The sequence below is a fragment of the Atheta coriaria genome, unplaced genomic scaffold (assembly GCF_025399875.1).
Source record: "Atheta coriaria isolate IRGN ID8LTWV9N9 unplaced genomic scaffold, Caltech_Dcor_3.1 hic_scaffold_6_pilon, whole genome shotgun sequence".
NCBI classification, from domain to species: Eukaryota; Metazoa; Arthropoda; class Insecta; order Coleoptera; family Staphylinidae; genus Dalotia; species Dalotia coriaria.
The window spans coordinates 7,095,004-7,118,662 of NW_027045448.1; the positions used below are offsets into that span (position 1 = coordinate 7,095,004).

The 23,659-nt window shown below is 37.6% G+C and overlaps 1 protein-coding gene across 2 annotated transcripts in view; it reads right to left on the reverse strand.

Moving 5' to 3' along the window:
* LOC135794300 (limbic system-associated membrane protein-like) overlaps positions 1-23,659 on the reverse strand; it is a 76,488-nt gene that overhangs the window by 45,248 nt on the left and 7,581 nt on the right. For both annotated transcript variants that reach the window (XM_065305526.1, XM_065305525.1), the window contains exon 2: positions 10,656-10,978. In XM_065305526.1, coding sequence (XP_065161598.1) covers positions 10,656-10,728 — 73 coding nt within the window. In that variant the 5' untranslated portion in view covers positions 10,729-10,978. The remainder of the gene's footprint in view (positions 1-10,655; positions 10,979-23,659) is intronic.

Consider the following 23,659-nt stretch of genomic DNA (forward strand, 5'->3'; position numbering starts at 1 on the left):
GCAATCGCTAAGAAGCGACCGCGGAATGAGTCCGGCCGTCGCAAATCAAAGCTCCGGCAATATCGCAAATATAAAGCCGAATAATAAAATATGAAAGAGATGATATGAAGATTTTAACTATAGCTATTTAGATGAATTTTAGTTTTATCAAAAGATTTTTCAGTGTTTTCATTTTTCATTTTTCTATTTTCACTTTTAAAACGCCAATTTTCACTGTTTTAAGACATAAAAAGTGTTTTAAAGTACTTTAGTCACGGTCTTTAGTCACGGAGTGACTAAAACTTCCCTTGTAGCAGCTACTTGAAGTTTAATATACTAAAATTTGTTGTATTTACTAGATGCATACAATTAAACCCACTTTACCAACCATTGTGGTTTGTATTATTAATAAACAATAACTATCACTCTAATAAATAACAATTGGAATACTGTTCATACTAATGTATCGGCAGTGAATACCAATTTGCACATATTTGTTTGAAATAACTCTTCAGCTGTATTTGGGAATTGCCATTCTAATAACTGAAATTTAAATGTTCGACTGGCGAAATAAAACAAACAATGCTTCGATTACAAGCGCGCGCTGTTTAACTAAATTTTGCCGCGTGTTTAGCGCAAACGACACCGGAGACCCACGCTGACTGGTTGGTTGGCTACTATTTGCATTCGACGCGGCTTTGCGTTTGTAACAATTATCATTATATTGCATAATGAACACTGGCAAATTAACTAAAACGGAAAATACGGCGCATTGCATGCATAAATAGCGATCTCGCGAATTATAATTTTGCTGAACTTTGTTAAATTGCAAAATCGCGAATTGATTTACATTAATTTGCATAATAATCGGCAGGTGTGCTGCCTGCGGCCGGTCTGAGGCAATTAATACAGGACTAAACCTGCGAACATGCATTCGGGATATGTCAATCTTAATAACGCTCCAATTGTAAATTACATTTACAATAAATTATGTTATTTGTCAATATAGCTTAGGTTTACTGTAATTTATGACTAGTGCTTTGAGTTGCGGTATAAGCACCGAGCGCAAAATCTCCAAAAACTCAATTTAAGTAATTTAAAAATATACTGGGAGTGTTTTACATTTCCTGGGAGGAAATTTACAATAAATTATGTTATTTCTCAACATAGTTGTGTTTTTTAGGTTTATTATAATTTATGCCTAATGCTTTGAGTTGTGGTATAAGCGCCAAGCAGAAAACTCTAAATACTCAATTTAAGTAATTTAAAAATATACTCGATTTTTTACATTTCTAGGGAGTACGTAGGTATTATTCTCTGAGAATAGTTTATGGTTCAGTGGACATAATCCGTCCCGCTTGTTATTCGTTACATTCGTTACACTTTCCGGCCACTCGTGCAAACCCTCCACGTGGCTGCCTGCCGCCCACGCCGAAATAGCGAATCCACTCGGAGATCTTCCCAGAAGCACCCACAACCAAAGGCGGTGGGAACAAGTAGGTCAGCACCGAAGATGTCTCCTTGTTTTCATCGCCATGCGGCTTGTAGTTTCTTGTATATTCTTGTATACGGTCCGCATTATCTAACATTGTGTACTTTTTCTGAGCAGCCCACAGTCGTCGCGGAGTTCTCGTACTTTTGCTATGCTAGAGGCAAATATATTGCCGACGTATATGAGAAGGTACGCAAAAAATGGGATTTTCCGGCCCAACTAAATCCAACTACGGCAACAACGTCTATTCAAGGAAATTGTACGAGTATCTTAGTTGTCTTTTAGGTTTTTTTTTATTTAGAGTATACTTACACCTGGTGTTTGAAAAAATAATTAATGGATAAAAACTTGAATTGAAATTTTGGATTAATATTAATATTAAAGTCATTTTGGTTGTTCTCGCGCTGTGTTTCATGTCATCTTCGTATTTTATGTGTAAAACAACGCTGGGTGCCTGGAGAAAAATTGCGAAACGCTGTAAAACGAGCATGAAAGATTGGCAATCTTAATTAATAATATCGCGTCGAATCATCAATCATCGATTATTGTTGACGTCGCGTAACGAAGACAGCCGTCTACGGTTACAATGTTTATTTCCGCCACCATCTATCGTGTGTATCGGTTACTTCGTTAGCGGATGTTTTCTTTTTCGCCATTTATGATTGTCACTTTGAAATCGAAAATTAAGTGAAGATATTTTTACTTGTTTATTACATCGTCTTCTGCTACCGAGATCGTATTTTTTATTTTTTTAATAAAAAGTTTTACTACTGAGGAAAACTGAGCTTTTTATTTTCTGAAATCGCTTCAGAATCTAAAAGAAACTGCACTGGCAGAGCAGATGCAGACAAAGAGATATAGCCTCATTGAGCGCTTGATCCTTCACTCTGATCCGACAAAAGAAGACAACATACGAGATGCATCCTATGACTCAACCAGTTTCAAAATAAATCTTTCCGAGATCAAGGTAAAAACATTAAAGAAAACAAAGTTTAGAAAACTTTAAACCTGGTTAATAATATTTTATAATTTTTTACTGATAGTGATATTTTTGCTTTAATTTATGAAGGTTGGAAAATTGCAGTTGGTATCCAAGAAGCGTAAATCTCTGTTTTCCCGCAGGATAGGAATCAACGTTCGTTTCTCGCACCATTCGAGGAAGTAATTGTTTGTGGGTTTACTGCCAATGCTGGCTCGAGCTGAGTTACAGTAATTGAAATTTTCGTTCTTCAACTCTTCTCTGCTTTCAATGAAAACACCTCCGTTTCACAATTTGAACACGTCTATGAGCAGGTGCAATTATTTGTAAACTTTTTCACCGTAATATTCACCGTTTAATTAAAGCTTGTTTTATTGTGCTTTATTTCATAACTGCAAGCGGGTACTTATTACTCACTGCTTATTATCCACTCATTGTTTGTTCTTTTGCAATGTTCAGCATTTAATAAATTGGTAGATCTGCTGAATGACGGCGCATCATTTCGTATTTTACTTTGTGTTGCCTTTTCGTTGCTTTGTGTTTCTTTACTGGTCGATAAAATATTACTTAATTTATTTCATTTTCATTCATTATCAAACACAATTTTTGTAATTTTACGTTGTATACAGCCTTTTATTTAATTAAAAAAATAGAAAATTTTGTTAAAAATAGCAAAATTAAATTTTTTTACCAAAAAATTTATTTTTTGAACATAAAACATTTGAAAAATACCAATCGTGAAATCTGGTTTGAATTGTATGATGATGATTACTCGCACGATAATATTTTTTTTGGTTCAATTCCTTTTGTTTCTGTTCAAATGATCTTGAGTCAATGGAGCGAAAGAAACGTGGACTTTACCCAAGCGTAATAATAAAAAAATAATACCGAACGAAATTGGAATAAAGTTTACGTCAAGCTTTGTTGGCTGGCGTCGCATTCCAAGCGAAAATATTTACCAAATAAAAAAATTAAAATCAATGCCAACTTATTACAAACGGCAAGAAATTAAATTATTTTTGATACTCCTGCTTGTTTTTATGCTTTAATTTATTACGAGCCTCATTTTTTAGGAATCAGTGAAATTGCTCGCTTTACTTCCGGAATTTTATTCCATGAAATCAGTCGTTGGAATAATCGTGACTCAGGCAAAGAAAAAAAAAGGATCGTATTGGAATTTATTTATTCGGGTCAATAACTTTTGTTGCAATTTTCAATTCTTGTTTTCTTCTAGAGAAATTATTCAAAATAATCTTTTGTTTCTATTTTCCGGTATAAATTCGCATTAATTCGCTGCGATAATGTTTTTATGTTTCTATATTTCTACTTCTCGCAAATGCGAAGGGAAAATCCAATGAAAATTAAATTTCCACGCGATGATTTCTCCTTGTTGCGTTTAATTGCAATCGCATCAAGCGAGTGCTCTCGGGGGCATTCCATTCGCTCCTCGTTTCTTGTGTACGCACGCATCACTTTTGCTAGTGTCGACATTTTATTCACGTCTTTTTCTTTTTTTCCGCCTCAGTTTTTCAGCGTTCGCCGTCGGCGTCGCAGCTGCGACGCTCCGCAGATAACTACGTTAATCTAATAAAAATCTATAGCGAGCGTCACGCTGTTAAAACAGATAAGAGCTCCAGTGCGAGAATTTCCAGCACAATCCCTATTGTTAATATTTTCTTCAAATAGAAAACCTAATACCCCGACCAAAATTGAAGCGTCGTGATTAGATATTGTGGCGTATGGTAGGTAGCATTTGGTGACATTTTACACATAACTTTTATCTTTTAATATTTTGTGTAACGCTGAGGAAAATCTGCGATATAAGAGTGAATAATCCAATTGTGTTTTTAATTAATTTTATAAACAGCGAAGGGGATATTGTGCTCGGCTCAACTTTTTTTTAATAAACAAAACAACAAAAGCCTAATTTGCTTATTACGCTTCAGCAAACACACCTTTAATGAAAAACAGGAATGCGATGGGAAGAGAAGCACAAACAAGGCGACTCTTCCAGACAATTTTTTGCTTTTTGCTACACGACATCACAATCACAAAATAAAACAAAAAAAAATAAAAATTTAAATATTAGCCAAGCAAAAAGCGTAATGGATTCATTCAAAGTGGCATTTCAAAAGATTTCAGGAGTCGTGGTGCAGAAATCAGCGCGTAATGAACCGAAAACCCAAACTGCGGCACTCTGCGCGAACGAATGCGCTTGAAGAGTTTTCGATACGCAACAAAATAAACTTTAGAGTTACTGCGGCATCGCGGTATAGTGGCCGCGGTCGACGCTGTATAATACTGCGTCAAAGCACACTGTGCTCTGCACAATGAAACAGGAAAGACGAAATGAATGCAGCAGCGGCTGCCGAAGAAGCGTCGGCTGGGCCGACTTACGAGCTGACACAATCCGCAGCGCAAACAATAGTTGCTGAAACTTTTGCAATTACCGAAGAGATTTTCAATGATATTCGGGGCATACTTTTGAATTGCCACCGCTTTTCAACCCGGAAACTCCTACGCCTAACCGAAAGTTTGCAAAATTAAGGATTACGAGTTTTTAGCGGTTAACAACAAACGCATCATCTATAATAAGCAATATTACATAAAAACTTTATCGACGATTTTTTTTTTCATCCTTTGCATGCAAAAACACAGTTCATCGAATTGAGATTCCACATTCAACCCGACAAAAACGAGTGAATATGGCATGTGGCGCACGTATACCGCAAAGAACTCTCGAGGAGCATGCCACAAAGTCATCCACTGTGTTTGCATGTCATTTGGAGTGCGATGTACCCGCGCGCGCGAATGTTTGCACTTCGTTCGTTTCGTCCGCCGCATGTCGCTTGTTATCATTCACATTTCTGTCACACATTTTTCATAGCGCGCGCCACCCGCCACTTCTTGGCATGAGCGCCATACGAACACGATAGCAGATAATACGCGGTCGGCGGCGGCGGCGGCGGTGACATCGAAACGCGACCCGACTAACGAACACAAGAATTGCCTCACATACCAAGCGCATCATAATGGAAAAATGTCGGGAAAGGAAGCAAAAACCACACAGGAAAAAAAACGAACTCAACTCGATGGTGGAAAACGCAACGTAATGTTTGTGCTTGAGACAAATACGTGTCGCGTAGTTTTCAAGATGGATGAGCCCGTCGCATTTAAATTTAGCTTAATTCAGTGTACACACAGCATAAACATGTGACATAATGACATAACCACAAAGATAAACTACTATTCCTTAAGATAGACAGGTTTTTATTGTTTTATAAAAAAGGAAACACTAAAATTAGTCCAAATAAAGATTGGAATCCGTTGGTAGGAATGCGCATTAATTGAGACTCATGCCCACAGTCCATTGCTGATTAATTCAATAACGAGGTGGTCGCGTGCGGCAGGTTATTAACGCGCAATTATGAACCGCGTGTAAGTTTGGCCGAAGGCGGTCGTCGTGCTTAATTTCCAACCGCGTTGTTTTATTGCTGCATTTATTATGTGTCCCTCTATTGATGCGAGCGTGTTGATAACATGCGTTTGCTTTCCGAAATAAAACCACATATTATTGCGCTTGGAACGCACAATTACGCACGAATGCGAAATGCAAAACGAAAAAATCCGGATGGAAATTAATTTCCCAGCGTTTTAATGGGTGATTAACCCGAAATCGCGCTGGGAATTCATTGAGTATATACCATTTTCAGCAGTTTTGTGTATTTTACTATTTTAGATTAAAAGCACGATAATTTTTCGGATAAAAATACGCGCTGCTTAATTTTTGTAATTTTCAGTTGTGGAACTAATATTTATTCGGAAACATATTGTATTACACCTAGTATAGGTTGACATGTATTAAATTTGTGAAAAAGTGTGAAAAGCTTTTGATATGAGTTTTCTTGACTTGACAATTTTCTAGGCAAAAAATGTCGCTGAAAAAAAACATCGCTTCAGTGCGGTGGAATGATTGAATTTGTTGTGCGCAATGTTATCGCCCTGTTGCAGAATCGGCGAGCAAAACGTTGTTATCGCACGCCGGCCGCTGGCAGCTCACACCGCGCGTCTTCGGCACCATCGCGGCATCGCGACGCCCTCGGAAAATATGAAAAATGACATATTGTCGCGGCATTCGCCACCGGCATCTAATACACACAACACACATAAATCTTGCATGCATCGCTTGCTTACTGTTGTTGCCGGAATATCGTAATAAATGCAATAACAAAACGGTTCACAAATTTTCCTAACGATGATGAACATAAATAGTCAGAAAAATAGACGAATTTATTATAAAAAATATAACACATAAAATATACATAATTATTAATAGTGTTTTATTTATAATCAAAATAAAAATAACAAAAAATTTATTTTTTTATTATTTTTAAATTTTATTTTCAATCAAAAGTCTAACGTTGTGGTTAATATCACCTTCATTGATATGTATGATTCTTGAAACTCCACATGAATAAAAATAAAAAAGATGAGACGCCAACCAGTATTTATTTTGTCTGCCTGAATTAATAAAGAGCCAGCATGAAAGAAAAACCACAGCAGTGTATGTGTGCATGTGCCACATTCAACAGCGTAGAGGTGATTTAAAGAACTTGTGCAGAACCAGTGAGTGAGTGTTTGTATGCGGATGGATACGAGACGAGAGTTTTATCACGACCATGTGAGATGGCTCCGGGTATTGACTCGCAGTATATAAGAGTGTATGATAGAGATACGTGCCGTGGTGTGGTGTGGGTGGGTGTGAGGAGGTGGTGCATATGGGCGCCAGAGTGTATTGGCAATTTTGTTGCAAATTCCAGACAGCGCGAGAGATAAAATAAAGGAAAACACCGCCAAGGCTTTACTCCTCCTCATACACATTCTCTCCTTCAACGTCCGCGAATATATCATGGATGATGTAAAAGTAACTTTGCCCGCAAGAATTGAAAATTCATTGACTGCTTTCGGAGATGTTAAAAATTTACTTTGTAATTTTATATTGATACATAATATATATTTTTGGATGGCCTGTAGTTTTGCCCTAGTTAGCAATTAATTTAATTAATACCAACACAAAAACATTAATGAATTGAAGCCAATGCAATTATTCAAACTTGTGGAAATTGCATTTCACTAAAATACATAATAAAGTGTCACAATTAAAAGTGTGCAACATTTTCAGTGAACAATTTGAAGCAATATATTTGTACGAGTTTAACAATTGAACACGCGTGGAATACATATTTGAACCAATATCAAATATGCATGCGGTTTCTTCCAATTCAATTAATGTCAATTATTCAGCGTGTTGAAAATATCTCTCACTACAATTTATAAAAATTCATTGTTTTCCACTCTATACGTAATAAAATTGAGGTTAATAATGTGTTTTGTTTATTATTAGAAGATACGCATTCCAAACTTCATACACATTGAGCCTCAAGTCAAATGTTGAATGAAAACTCCCCGAAGGTGAGTTTTACCCACAAAATCTATATGCGCACATGCGTGAAGAAAGCAACCACTTAGCATACCCTCCACAACCGCTCGGCACATTTACCTTCGAAAGTCAAATACATTTAAATATTTAATGAAAACCGTACTGCTTGCCTTGAGCGCATGCGACGAAGAAAAACGATCGGGCGTTAGACCTCCAATCGTAAACGAAAGGAAAAGTTTTAAATTTACTTTACTACACTCAAATAAAACTTCTGCAAAAAATCAGCCAAACAAAAATTACGTTTTTTTGAATTTCGGCAAAAGTATGGTGTTTAAACATGTGAACGCGCAACGTTGTAGAATTAAACAAGAAGCGGAAAAAAGAAAGGGGACCAGCATTGTAGTAAAAATTGTTTGAGGACACAAGCGTGTATAATTTATTCGGCTCGCCCGTCGTTCTTGACGGCGCTCCACAGTCGCAGTAAAAGAAATTTGAAAACTGTCGTGCGTTTCAAGTTTTTTTGCGTTGGCCTAGCTGCGCAACGCGATGTATATGGTGGCTGGGTAAACAGTGAACGCGCAAACAGTGGAAAGTCCTCGCTGAGAACAAATTAGTTCGGTTCTCCGAACGTCGGAAGTCGCGGCAAACTTTTTTACGTTTCGGCCCGCAAACGCAGCGCTCATAAATCGTTTGTTTCATTCTATTAATTTATTTCGAGCAGGGCAAAACTTTTTACTTAATTATTTTCTACATCTGCGCAGCGTAATAAAACGTGAGTTAGAAAATTAACAACGTTTGAAAACATTAAATATTTTTCGTATTAAAAAACAAAAATAAATCATAATTTTATTTCTCAAAATGTGCATATATTTTTAGTCTTGAGTAATTTCGTCAGCCTGCATTATTAAAGTTGATGTCTAGTTTAATATAAATTTACGCGCAGCAAAAGATTGACTTCCATGAAGCTTAAGGCAATGAAAGCTCCGCATGATGCGGAAGCGTGCAACGGCTTTACGCCGTGGCGCCGACGTGATGCTGAAATATGCGCGCAACATATGACGGTAATTAATGCAATGACAGATGGTGCATGGTAATATAATGTGCACGCCTCGGCTGTCGACACGTTCGTGCATTGTCTTACGTGCAGGGGATGCTGCACGTCTCGCGGAAAGTAAACTAGTCTTTGCAGCGCTGAAATTTGGTTGCTGTTTCATGTTTCTCAAATATTCCACGCATAGAATTCTGTTTTCAGACTAAAGAAGTTACAAATTACCAAATGAACTTTTTGGTTATGTTGGTCCAGGTAATTTCCGGTTTTTGATGTGTTTCCGGTTACCTACCAAAAATAAACCCAAACAGGTATACGGATATCATCTTCCGTTTCCTGTATTTTTTTTTCTTCTTTGACGTTATTTCTTGTTAAATTTGTATTTATATGACTACTAATTAAAATTACAGTTTGGTTACTCTTAACACGGCTTCATTAAACTATTATCAACACATTTGTTGGGAACAATTATACGGCGCACAAACTACGCGCGTGTTTGCGCCCGGCGCCTCCACCATCGCATCGTGTTTGAATGCGATCGTGGGCGGTGCACATTGCTGCGAAGTGGATTAATAGAGAACGGACGATAAATCAACCGCTGGCAATGCAAATCGGAAGACAATTGTCCTTGCTGTGCGCGGGCGAGGAACGACCAACAAACGAAGTTGGCCAACGGCGGTCGGTGTAATGTCGGAGGGTTTGTAACGAGCGCGCGCTCTGTTTGTCTATCTGGTCCTTCCAGATACGAGATTTTAGATTCTGGTTTGGCCAAGTACGCAATTTCGACTATCAGGAGTGGCGCCGGTGTCGGACATCTCTATAAGGAGCTCCGGTCCTTCCCAAAACCGACGACTAAATCTTCAGAGGCGGTTTAGATTTTTTAAACATAATTTTACATCAAAATGTTAAAGATTAAATCGGTGAATGTAATTTTCGCGTTGCTTATCAACGCTTAATTACATTAATTTGTAATTAACATGCAAAATTTGTCCTGAAAGCTCACCGAAGCTCATTTTGTCGGCTTTGCCCTAAATTTAAACGAAATTTGTTTGTTTTTGTATTTTGATTAGCATGTGTGAATTTCCCGCACATGTGCTGCGTTTTTAATATTCACATTCATTAGGGGTGTGTTTCAAGCCAAGCTTGTACTAATGCATTAATTTTTTTCTCTGCGCGCGAGCCTTGATGCAAATTGCCAGCGGGGATTTGGTCGACATCCTCAACATTCAAACGCATTGCATAGCGCTCTGACCCTCCGCCTGCCTCCCTCGTCATTATCATTACCAAATGGGAATTAAAAGCGTTCAGTAAAATGAGATCATCATTTCATTTCGTTGTAGCGTACATAATAAAAACAACGAATAGGAGAATTAACTGCAAATAATGAGCGTAAATGAGTGCGGATTCCTTTTTGAAAACATTTTAAACAACGCTCATTTATTTTTATATAAATAATGCGAATGGTATACACAATGATTTATATTGTGTTTAATGGGATGTACATTTTTGTAAAAAATAAAATCCTAAGTTTTTTGTCAGTTTTATGTTGTAATATGATACTATTTGTGTTTTTTTCTGAATTTTGTAAAAAAAAAGTCTTTAAATCTTTTTTTTCTTGAGGTAAAAATGTAAAGATTGAAAAAGATTTCCCACTAAGCGATTTGCTTTACCCAGCAGTGAAAAAAATGAGATCAACCGGAGTAGTAGAAACACTAACCTTGCGCCTTAATGGTGGCCAGCATCCGCAAACAAAGCAGGACGAAGAGGAAGGGCCATTTCTCCAGTCCCATGACGGCTGTTTATCCAACTACCCTTTATTTAACACGCCGGCGTGCGCGCCATCGTTGGCTTTATTGCAGCTGGGGAATTCACTCATGTCACTCTCCTGGCGCGAAGAAATTTGCGCCGAAATCACTTTCGTTTTCTTGGCAACACTTTTCCACGCCGCTAAAAAACCACCGCCCGATTACTTCACCTTTATCCCTCTGTTTCCGACCACAAATTCAAGCTGAGTGACTTTCTAAATTTCACTTGAAGAATCTGCAACATTAAAACAAACATTCAAAAATTATTACCTCCACCAGAATGCTGTTTAAAGTGATATTACACTAAACATAAAACCACACCGAATCGATTTATGATATCCACAATAACCGTAACTATTGGCAGCGCGCATTGTAATTCTGAATCGCGGCAAATATCACTCGTTGGTTTTCTGCGTGCAATTTGTACGATTAATTGTTTGTTCGATTTTTAATCGACTCGGCGAGCGCGCGATCGGCACGTTTTCAACGCGTCCGGCACATTTGATCGTCGGCGGCAGCGGGCTCATCATGGTCGTAATTCATATTGTGGCAGCATCATCCCCATGCACATCATCGGTTGAAATTGCTAAAGTTGGATATTGTAGAGAGTAGGCGCGGGCGCTGCGCTGGATATTGATGATGTGGAAGCGCTTCGCTCGCCTCTCGTTCGCGTCATTCTACGGTGAATAAATCCATCGATTATACGCATGCCATTTAACGGCCGTGCTTCCGCAACTGCAATTATTGCTAACGTGCCTATCTGTATGCACGCACATTTGTTTGTGCTTGGTGCCGCGCGATGCAATGCATTAATGCGCAAATATTTCCACTCTTATAACACCCATTTTTGCATAGTGAAACGTAAAAACCGCAAAACAAGAAATAATTTCATTCCAATCTACAGGAAAACGATTCAATCAAAATATTTATACAAAATTATGAATATCTTTAGTTTTAAACACAAATATTTATGTATTTTGTGTTTATCCTGATTTTATTTCACTATAAATAACAATTATTAATATTGAATTACTTTGCTTTTATATTTCAACATTGTAACTGTATTTTTCATTGTTTCAGCTTTTACAATATAATTTATTCGCATATTCGTGAATTTCCCTAGTTTGCCACACTGTGAATGCAGTTGATGTTCGTCTAGGTAGAAAGCACATTTTCAGCGCGTTGCATGATGCCGTCATCATCATCCGCACGTGAAAGCATCTCAGCGGACAATAAACTTTATTACGTTCTGCACAAGCGTCGAAGAGCACCGCATCAACCCGACTTACATCATCCGAATCATACAGGATTCACTTGCAAGATAAAACTTTCGTAAGAGGTCATAACTGTTGCATCTCGTAACGCCGCATTTATTCATTGATGTAATTTTAATTTATAATATTATTTCCAGCTACATTGTAAATAAAATATTATACTTTGTTTGTGTTATGAAACAAACTCAGAAATTAAATATAAACCACACTGGAAGAATATTGCGGGAGAAAAAGAGGACATTTTTTAATAAAGATTAATTTAAGTCGTCTGGTGGCGAGCGCCACTATTCCTCAGCGCTGTCAAGCGTGTCTGCCTTTCTGGCGTTAGTTACGACATCGTTTTCCACATTGTGGAAAAACGTGTGCACATTCGTTTCGCCCTCAAACAGTCGGCGTGCGGTAACACAGTGTGTGATATTTCAGTTGGTGCGTAGTTTTTGCGCGTCTGCGGCGTGCAGGTGCATTTGTTTTCGAACCGACTGTAGAGTGTAAAAAGAGCTGGCTTGCTCGGTATGCACGAAACGTAATAAAAATATAATACTTTTGTTATAATATGCGAAATTTATTAAACCTTTTATGCGTCGCTCGTCCGGCGTCGTACTTTTTACGGCCCTAGTCAAAAATGGAATATTTACATCGTATACATGCGACAGTGTGGATGTAAAAGTGTAGTAAACGAAAACGTGGACGTGCGAAAACGTCCAGGGCCGTTAGATGAGCATCCAGATAAGCATCATGGTTGAAATAAACGTAGAGTTGGTTGCATACCATAAAATTATTTATATTAACTTATAAAAAAGTGTTTTACATATTATTTTACTTCTGTAGTCGCTGACAGTTGATAAATAATTAAAAACACATTTATTTTAGTAAAAAATATTTTTTGAATTAAAGTGTTGAAGGAGGTTCGGAAATTTAATAAAAATGCCTTCACACCATGCTGGGTGAAGTCAAGAGTCGACCTAGGTTGGTCTCGGGCGCGTTTGATTGGAAATGCTCGATAATGCATCACGATTCGCCGGCATTTCATCGTAATATACGCCGGATTATTAGTAGGCGCAATACGTTTGCACAAACGCGCCAATATAGCGCCGAACATGACAAAGCATCTTGTCCCCGCAGAGCGTCTCCCGCAATTCCGTGGCGCGCTGCTTCCGTTCGAGCATAATCGCACGCAGCGCATATCGCTCATATCGGATTCGAGGCGCGTCGCCCGCCTGAATCGTCGACCCGGATTAATTAGCATACGCTTATCCGCGGCAGCGGGCGACGGCCCACGAGCGACGTCTTGCCTGCCTGATGATGCTCCGGCACTTTGCAATTTAGATGATTATCAGCGCAATAATAATGCAATGTACGAACGATATCTACGCATTATAATCCTCGCACGCACGCCGCCACGTCGCCCTCATTGCTGGCGGTGCGGTATTACTCAAAGCAAAGGCGGAGGCGCCTCCACCAGTGGGGGTAGAAATGTGAAACTCAAACTAGGCCAGCAGGCGAGCGAAATATGCAGGCGGCGAAGGAAGGAAACGCTGCGAAAATGGAACGCGAATGTGGAGTGGGATTTTACATACGACGCAGGAGGGTTTTAGACCACAACCAAATGTTGCGCAACGTTATTATACACAGAGAAGAGGATGCAAGCAAAACATGCTTCAAATTGATTACACGCATCTAAAGCTACTTACGGTATGTCATACCATTACCAAAACTACAAGTGAAAACAATATTTTTATTAAGATTTTTATTTATAGCGACAAGGGATTTTATAAAATACAGAATTGGTTGAATATTTATCAGAATATGTCTTTGCGCACGTGCCGGTTCATAAATATTCATTAATTCCCATCTCAGAGGCGCGGACGCCATGCTAATGCATGAAAAGCAGAAATATTGCGAATATTTACAAATATTCAAAGCTTTCTAAAATACACAAGAACACAAAAATAAAATATCACAAAAAGTATGTCAAATTTTGACACAACTTTATCCTTCATCTCAAAATATACATTTTGATGGCGCGTGTCAGCCGTCACGCCTAGTTTTCCACCCTCGCACAACACCCCATTAATATTATTTGATGAAGGACCGTTGACAATGTTGGTATTGTATTGCAATAGGTGCGTATTATTGGCTCTGTCAGCAACATAAGTATCTCTGTCTAGAATCTCCGGGGAGATATTGAGAAGTAAAGCGGTTCCGGTAACATTCGCCGCGGGGATGATGAGCGAAGATGAATAATGCGTCTGTTTTGGCACGCCGATATATCTATTTGTTTACTCGCCCAGCCGCTGCCACTGTAAACGGTCCAGCAAATGTTATTGTGTAATGAGGAGTGACGCACTTCTGTGAATGCTTTAGAGGCTTGTTTGTCACGTCACCGAAATAATCAACTTAGTCAACACACGCCCATTATGATAGATCTAACCGAATCAATTCTATACAAGCACAAACATACTATTTATTTCAAAAAACACAATTTTCAAATGTAAATGTAATTTATGAATGAAAATTAATTAACATTGTTCTTGTATTTTCTGTTTTGTGTTTTCGGCTTTGTGTTTTGATTCCTTCGCCTTTAACTTTCTGCGAAACCCGCATTCACCTGCTTCAGGCGTCTCTTATCGTAGCTTATTAACACACGCCCGAAGTAAAACTCCGTTTTCTACTCCCTTATGACTTATAAGCGCACAATATACAAACAGAATATTGCAGACGCAATGAATTCGCCGTACACGTTTGATTCACTTCCGTTTTCTCTCTGTGAAACGAAAAAAAACCGTAAAATGTATGAGGTAGCGCACGGGCCACAGAAACTCATTAATATTGATTTGGTTCGGTGGATGTTGACGACTGCGACGACCGCAACCCGACGGGGGCAATCAGGTTAATGTATTTCGTGTATTGAATGGTGGAGGCGCGTGTTTGTTTGCAGCTTTTCGCACCCTGTAGCCTAGGGCGCTTCTTAATTGAATAAAAATCAGAGGACCGAAAATTTCCCCGATATCCGTTTGCCAACGTCGACGCAAAGACGAAGCCTAATGATGATGACGCCATCGGCAATGATGAAAAGAAAATGCAAACCGAACAATTAAGCTTGCGCAACTAATTAACGGAACTACGGATGCGTAAACAAAATTCACAATACAATAAAATTTTATTAAATTATTTAACGTTATTCCTTGTGTTGTTGCATTAACGAACTGATTTGTATTCTAAAATTGAGCGTGTGGAGGCGCCGGGCATCGTTTTTGATAACGGATGCCCGGTCCGGCGATAGCTACCGGCATTTTCATTCCATTATTCGAGCCGGTGGGAAAACGTAATCGACGTGCGGAACCAATTAAAATTGTTATTGTTAATGCTATTAAAACCTATTGATTTATATACGTTTCTGTTCAGGGGTTGTGCGCGCCTGTGTTGTATACGGGTTGCCACAGATATGGGCGCATTTTTGCCTACCCAAACCAGTGTGTCCAGCTTTATCAGCACAAATTACACATTTCGAGAGCCGAAAGTTTACTACGGATTAATTCGCTGTGTTTACATCAATCAGCGATATATACGTTGTTTCAGGAAAAATCAACATTGACACGGATATGAATAATTTAGTTTATAATTTAGTTTATTACTTTACCATGTTTAATAAATTATTTCTTTTTTGTTGATTGTTTACTAAAAGTTTTATATTTTGATGCATTAATTTTTTAATAAATGTATTTTATTTTATGTATTATGGTTTTTGATTATAAATATTAAAAAAAAGAACAGAGTTAATTGAGTATAATATAAATAAATACTTTTATAGTTTGCTGTTATAAATTTTATATCAATATTTAAATTGTAAATTAAACATAAATAAATAACAATCTAACAATACCAAATTACAAATCTGGTCAACTTTTTAATAATACATATTAATTTGTATAATAAACAAATTTTTTATAGCATTTATAAGTATTTTATTTATTATTATGTCGTTTTTAATGCAAAAATATTGATTTTTTAAAGAAAATGTTTCATTTATTAAAAAATAAAAATTTTGAATCAAAGTATCTCATAGTTAAAAAATGGTGTAGAAAATATTTGCGTATAATTTATGACAGTAAGCTCTAGTTGTTTCATCCTGACACTTAATAAAGAAGAAAAATTATTCGTTTCATAACTTTGTTTTAATTAGCTGTTTTATGTCGAGCCTGGCTATTATATTACAGGATGTGAAACTTTAACTAGCAAAGTACAGCATTGCAAAAATTAAAAAAAAACCTAATAATTAAACCAGAAAACAAATTTTAAAAAAACTGCACAATTCTCATTGTCATTTTTTGTGAATATTTTTTACACAAATAATATGACTATTGATTTTGTTTTTACCCTTTGTAAAAATCATTTTATTAAAATATTGAACCTACGAAATGATTTAATTGAATTTGCTGCAAAATGTAAACAATTTTAATTAAATTTTTTCCTTAGTATACGCAGCCAGCTAATAAATGTATCAAATTTTGAAATTTTCAAAATTACCAAAGCATACGCACAAAAAGCAGGCATTAAATGCTTAATGCGCTGTCGTCGTTGCGCAGAGTGGCGCTGCGCTGGGCTTTTGTACGAATTATTAATGCTCGCGGAATTAATCTCTCCCGCACGGATTAAATGACTTATGCATTCGCGAAAGGCTCGATTGTTTAGCTTAAATTGCCCAGAAACACAGCGTCCGATTCTTTTTAATGACCTCTGGGCCGAAATACCGCAAGCAATAAATACGATTTTAATTAAATAGTTGAAACGCCGCAAAAACTAAGTTATGCACATTTTAAATTCAGAGTTATTTAGTTTTTGTGGAGTTTTAGTTATTCAAATAGTGTGCATAGGTAGTGGGATTGCGAGGATAAGCTTAGGACGGTTTTGGTGGAGGTGCCGGGCACTCACGTGAATAATGCATGCATTATTCTTGCAATTTTCACCAGAATTATCACCGACCGCCAGTGGCATCATAAAATGATATTCATATTTTTGGTAGGTATAATATAAATACCTAAAGTATCATATTGCTATTTTTGGCTTTCTTTTTAATGCTTTATTAAAATATACTTAAAATTTTCCTGAAAAGTAAATATTTTATTAAATATAAATAAATATTATGCCTTTTTATTGGGGTTTTGATACTCGTGTTGAGCATAGAATAGTTTTACATTTTGAGCGCGTTTTAATTTAATAATTTACATTTAAATCGTTTTGTGCGGTTAAGTCGCGCTTTGCTCGCATTTTCGGTGCTTTAGTAATGGACACCGGCGGGCTTTGCATGGTTATGAAAGTTGTGGAATTAAAACATGAGCTGGTTTGATGGCAAAAACCTCAAAGTAATAAACAGAATTATTTTTTTTAGCAAAACGTGTTCATTTATGAATGTGTAAAATAAAAACAAAGACTTTTAACAAACATAATGAGTACAACAACGCAGAATACACTGATGTGTTCTTTAACGTTAGCTAAGAGTCAAGATAAGTGTTGATTTCCGGCAAAAGTAAAAATTCGCAGTAAAACTCCAAGACCAATCTATTAAAGCAACTTTGACGTATCCCCTCGACGTCGTCGCCGTCGTTGCTAAGTTTTCCTTTATTGCGTGTTTCCTCCGCTACCGCTCGCCTCTCGTATGCTCGTCCGCATCTCCGGAGCAATATCTCAGCGTTTATCTGGCGCGCTCCGAAACTCCCGGTTCGTAGCTAGCTCTGCATGCGCACTTGAAGCGCGCGAGGTCGAGTGCGAGGCGCTGCATTACCGTCAGCCACCGTGATTGATGTTACAAATTGCGCTCATCACACTTGCCACTCGCGCGTACTCCCCCACCACACGCGAGTTTCTAAACTAATACAACTAACGCCGCCGCCGAGGCACGCGAGACAGCCGAGACACATTGATACAGGACAGGTCTTGATGCGGGGGCGGCTAGAGCGCACCCAGTGAGTGATACGCCAATTCGCCGACATTTGTTTGCACGGATACTGAGCGATAAGAAACACAGACACATTTATTTCCAGCGCACACAAAGAGATAAGGAAAGTTTTATTTTACCAAAAACAGAAATAATATTATCTCAAATTTTTGATATTTTTGTTACAGTTGGTCTTATAGTTAAGTAGTGTTTGGTGTGTACTTTAACCGATGACTCATGCTTAGAGCTTGATGAGTTTTCGTCTAATGTCTGGCAAACTCTCAAAAGGCAATCTTGTATTCCCAAAGCAAATCATCGTTTTGACCAATTTCACTGCACAACAGCAAAAAATTCCACAAAAAAATAAAGAGCATAATAAATAACTAGGTATTAGCTATAGAACATATAATGTCTTTCATAAATATTTTATTGCTTGCTTCTTGTCAAGTTAATAACATATTTATACCGTTTAGGAATGTCGGAATGTCGGAATGTCTGAAAAATGATGACATTATTAAAACGAACTCAATTTCCCACTTTCACGCGAAAAATGCGGAATGCGAGTCTTTGTGCCGAGGTGGTAATGCGCGTTTTCAATGTGAAAATTACATTTGCGATAAGTATCTAATCGTTTTCCATTAGCAGTTCATTCACACGCTTTAAATGGCAGTCGTACAACGTTGTACAACGTTGCATTCTTTGTAGCATTTTTACCATTCTCTGCAATTCCAACAATTTAATTCCAGCAATTCACATATTTTCAGATGATTTCTGACATTTTTAAAGATATAATTACTTCAAAAATGTGTTTTGTAATGTTTTAATAGATAAAAATTTAGGTTAATTTTTTCCATGGTTGCCAGATAGACAAATTTTAACGAAACTCACCGAGCGTGAGTCTGACGCTGAAAAACAGATGTGCACCATACGCACAAAGTGGCTGTATTTAAATTTCTTCCTCAGGACAATTTCAGTCCTGCCGGGTGAAGCGTGACGCGACACGGTTCAATGCAAGAAACGTACCGAAGCGCACTGTGTGTTTCAATGTCTTTCATTTCAATTTTGTTGAGTCGCACAAAGTTTGCAATATATTCGCTTGATTTTCCGCATGATTATACCTATCTTACCCAAAACTTGTTTAGGATAAAAACAAAATGACAGATTTTGTAATTTTAACAAAGATGTAGTAAAAATAAAAGTTTTAATTGTATAAATTGCTGTTGGACAATAGATGAGAAAGTTAGTAGTTCACAACAAGAGTTCACTAGAGTTTACCCTTTCGACTCGGGAAGTTCAGCAGCGAGTTGCAGTTGGAAACGTCGCCGTTGCCGTCGGCGCGTTGTTGATGCACTCGGTCCAAGTTATGGATTGCTCTTGTGCATGCGAAGATCAACAACTAGTTACAACGTATGCATACGTAAGGAGCGTACGATTAATGCGCCCCGGAACTGGGACTCCTACTTCGAGTCAAATTCGAAATTTGGATTTTCGTGCGGGCGCGACGCCCTGCTGTACCTATTTGTTAGTTTGGCTGTGCGTGCACTTTGTAATTAACTTGGGTTCCACTCAGAGTAACAGATTTAATTAACGTGTGTTTGCACACATCCTGAAACATCTCCACATATACATACGAAAGTTACACTGAAAGATTTTCTTCAAAAAACTAAAAACTAAACTTTTTTTTTGCAAAGTCAAACAATTTTCTAATTTTGTCAGTGTTTTAATTTAAATTTTTCTACAAATAATAGCCTATGTGTTATTCTGATTAATAATCTATAACATTGCAAAATTAGGTCAAAATTTATTCAGTGGTTTTTGTGATATTGAAGCACAAACATATATTTTCACATTTATAATATTATTTCACATGTGCGGAGAGAATGAAACCGAAGTGCTTGTCGTCAGCAGCAAAAATGCAACACAATTTACTATTAAATATGAATGCGCTTTTACGAATCGCGTGCAAGGATAAAACAGAAGCAAACGTGGCTGGAGTCTAAATTCAGAAGCAGGGAAAATGTTTGCGACGTGCGCGACAATGCAATCCTGATGGAAAACTATTGACAGTTCGATTTTATAACATTCCCGCTTTATTCCAAATTCGGAAATTCCACATATGATACCCTCACACGTGCTTCAATCAATATAAAAACTAAAAAAAATGAAATTAGAATGTTTTCAATAAAAAGAAAATCACGAAGTGTTATTTATCAGTTGCTATCTGGGGTATACTCGCCGAATTCGTTTTGTTTTCGTATAACCAATAGAAATAAAACTTTATTTGTATATATACGGAATAAACAGAATCAAATCAGAGACGGAACGAGTCTTCCAATTGTTCAATTTTCTTCCGCGCGCAGCGTCTAAGAAGGGTTGTTTTTGTACGCGGCTCGCGCCCTCCGCGATTGTGATGCAAACATTGGGGACGCCGTTTAAATAAATGTCCTTGCATCTTGCCGAATCGGGAAATTCCAATACAACTTGATTACGCGCAAACGTTGCGCAGGCAAAACTTTTCCGAAACTTTTTCCAGTGCCAACACAGGTAGAAGAATAAACGTCCTAGATGACTTTTTCGCTCATTGATGAATACGTTTACATAAAACTTTTATTATTCGGTTAAAAGTTTTATGTTTGTTTATATATTTTTCAAATGAACTAATTTATACCGAACACAGTGTATACTGATGTTTATGTTTGGTTGTTAAATAGTTTCTGTGGAGGTGGCGCGCAGCTGGAAACCTTTTACAATCGACGACAAAGCGGGAAATAAACTTGAGTGGAAACTTTTAATTAGCCACCAAAGATAAGCAAATTTAAAATACGAAACAATTCACTGCAAACTTTCTGCACAAATTAAAAACAAAGCAAACAAATTAAAAATAAATTTAAAAAATATTTAAATCAATATTTTTGCATGAAGCGTTAAATTTTATTATTTTTATTATTAAACATTATGTTAGTTATTGTATGCATGCTGAGATGAGATTGCTTAAAGTGTTTCGAAAGGCTGCAGCGCAACCGAGCGGCATCCTGCAGGAAAATTGTTTATCAAATGAGAGATTTAATGTAGCGTGTCCTTGGTGAGCTGGGGGCGGCTCGTAGCACGGGTAGTTCGTTGTGTAAGCATCGATTATAATGCGACGACAATGTTGCTGTTACGGGATAACGACACCTAGACATTATCTCTTAGCGCATTGCATTACGGCGTGGTGGAAAAAGGCACAAAGGCGACGACGACGGCTTTTGTTATATTTAAACGATGCCAAGCAAGGAAGCACCTAAAGAAGCACGTTTGACTCAAATCGTTTGAAATTATTTAATGGTTATTTTAATGGCGTTGCATTAATTAAATATATTTAATTACTTTTGCAACAACTTCACTGCATCCAGGCGTAAAATAATAAAAAATAAAATTTAAAATTAAACGTAATATGATTACTTTTTCACTGTCGTGAAATTCCTAGTGTTCCTAGTGAGCTATTTTATGACATAATAAAATAATTTTTTATTAGATTGCAATGTGCAATGTGTAATGTCTGTTTGCACACTGCAAACGCCTTGAACATGTTCCAAGAACTATTTGCACAGCGCGGATTCTTTTGTTTTTTCAATTAGAGCGCATGACGACCCAATTTTCCTTCGTCCATCTCGGAATTTATCGAAGATGCAGACAACCCGTCGCGCGCGCCAGAATAAAATGGAAAATAAAAGCGAGGTTAGGAGAGCGCCCGGAGTTGATCTACTCGACTGACTTTGGTGCACGCTCTTTCTAGCTGGGATTTCATCGATTCGTTCAATAAAGCATGACCGGCACAGGTTTGCTGCCGCGAAAGAAATATTTCATCGTCGACTAAGCGAAGTCGAAAGGTCCGCGAACCCCCATTATTTACGCATTTCCTCTGTTTCACCCACAACTACGCATGCCTTCGTCTACACCCTTTTCTATTCTTCCACTGGCCCATCCAAGCTTGGATACAATAGCCACAACAATACATTATCAACTCTTACTACTTGTATTTCTACCAAATGTTTCAAATAGTGTTTTTCTATTTGATGAGAACCACAGAAGTGCTTTGATTTGAAGAAATCTGGTTGGACATTTAACCGTGGAGATTTATCTGATTCAAGATGAAGATGAAGATAGGAGTATCAAGTGCAAGACCGTTGATCCCAAAGACATTCTGTATAAGTAGGGTTGGAGGGATTGAAGCAGGGACTTCCCATCTTCCTTCTTGCTTGCTTCCATTGTCGGTTTTTGATGTCCGAACCCTCCTACTCCATCTACCCAAACGCATCATGATTTATCCTTGGCGCTTCTTTCACCAACACGACTAGACCGGACGTACAAAGGAAAGAAACCTAGTTTCCGACATAATATGTAGGTATACAGTGCGTGTACTGACTAGGGAACAACCTCAACTCCTCAACTCCTCCCGAATTCCCTTGGTGTAGAATTCCAATGAGTTTTGAGGGTTGAGGCCTCACTCCCAACAAGTTAGGTTACCACCACGATTGGAGAACTGTCCTGAGGTGTGTATAAATGTCAAGGGAGTCTTCGGAAATTAATCACCCTCTTTAGCACACCACATCGCCATCGTCATGCCATAAGCACCAATTCATTGAATTTATAGAATAGAAAATAGACGAATGAATTATCCCCCAACTGCCTATTTGCGGGGACGAGGGGTTGAAAACCGGATTGAATAGAATTGCAAAAGAGGCAGGGGTGCGGCCGCCTTCGGGAATTATCCGTGTTATCCACGCACATTATTGAATGCCTTCTTCTGGCCAGCAGTTCGGAGATGAGTCCTGTAATGAGTGCAAGCGGGATGGAAGTCCAGATGGAAGTCGGTTGAACCGTGCGGCCCGAAGCGATTTTGAATAATGTAGTAGTTGCGTTCACGGTATAAGGTTTCTTCACTTAGCTTCCAATTTCATACGAAATGCATTTCGCCGGTGCCAGTATCCATCCCACGCCTATCATCTGCTCACCCTATATCCAGCCATCATGGATGAGTGCTGGTGCAGAATCCACAAGCGGGGGGCTTATGCGCTTTATGAAATTTTAATAAAAATCTTTTGTTCATTTAGCAACCAGATCGTGGAAAACATTCCCGTTTTGTGTGCGTTAGTGAAAAAAGAAGAATTTTCATCAAAATAGTCGAGAGGTCGGAACTAGTCTAAAGGAACTTTAATACCACTTTATTAAGCCGAGTGCAATCAGAATTCAATTAAACGGAATTTATTCGGAGGAGAAAAAAAATCATGATAAGATCTAATATGTTTTTTGTTGTAATTCGCTCATAACTCGTTGCTCATTGGGCGTATCAACTTGACGCGCGTATAAAGCTCGCTAATATAAAGCTTTTACAACCTTTTGCTGTCCATAAAGCAGGATGTTAAATTGACGACATCAAAGCAGCATGCATGTGAACCGGTGCGTCATAATCATATAAGGCACGTTTAATAAATATAAAAACGTATCATGAATCACAATTACGTCTAATAAAACAACAAACACTAAATTAATCGGGAAAAAAATCCAAAAAAAAACGATATAAAAAATTATGTTTATTTTAAATTAAATTCATAAATACTTATTAGTAATGCGTATTAATAAATAATAATTAATTTATTTCTAATTTGTATCTTCCGCATGGTTAAAATTACGATCCGAAATGCAATTATGAATAATCATAATACAA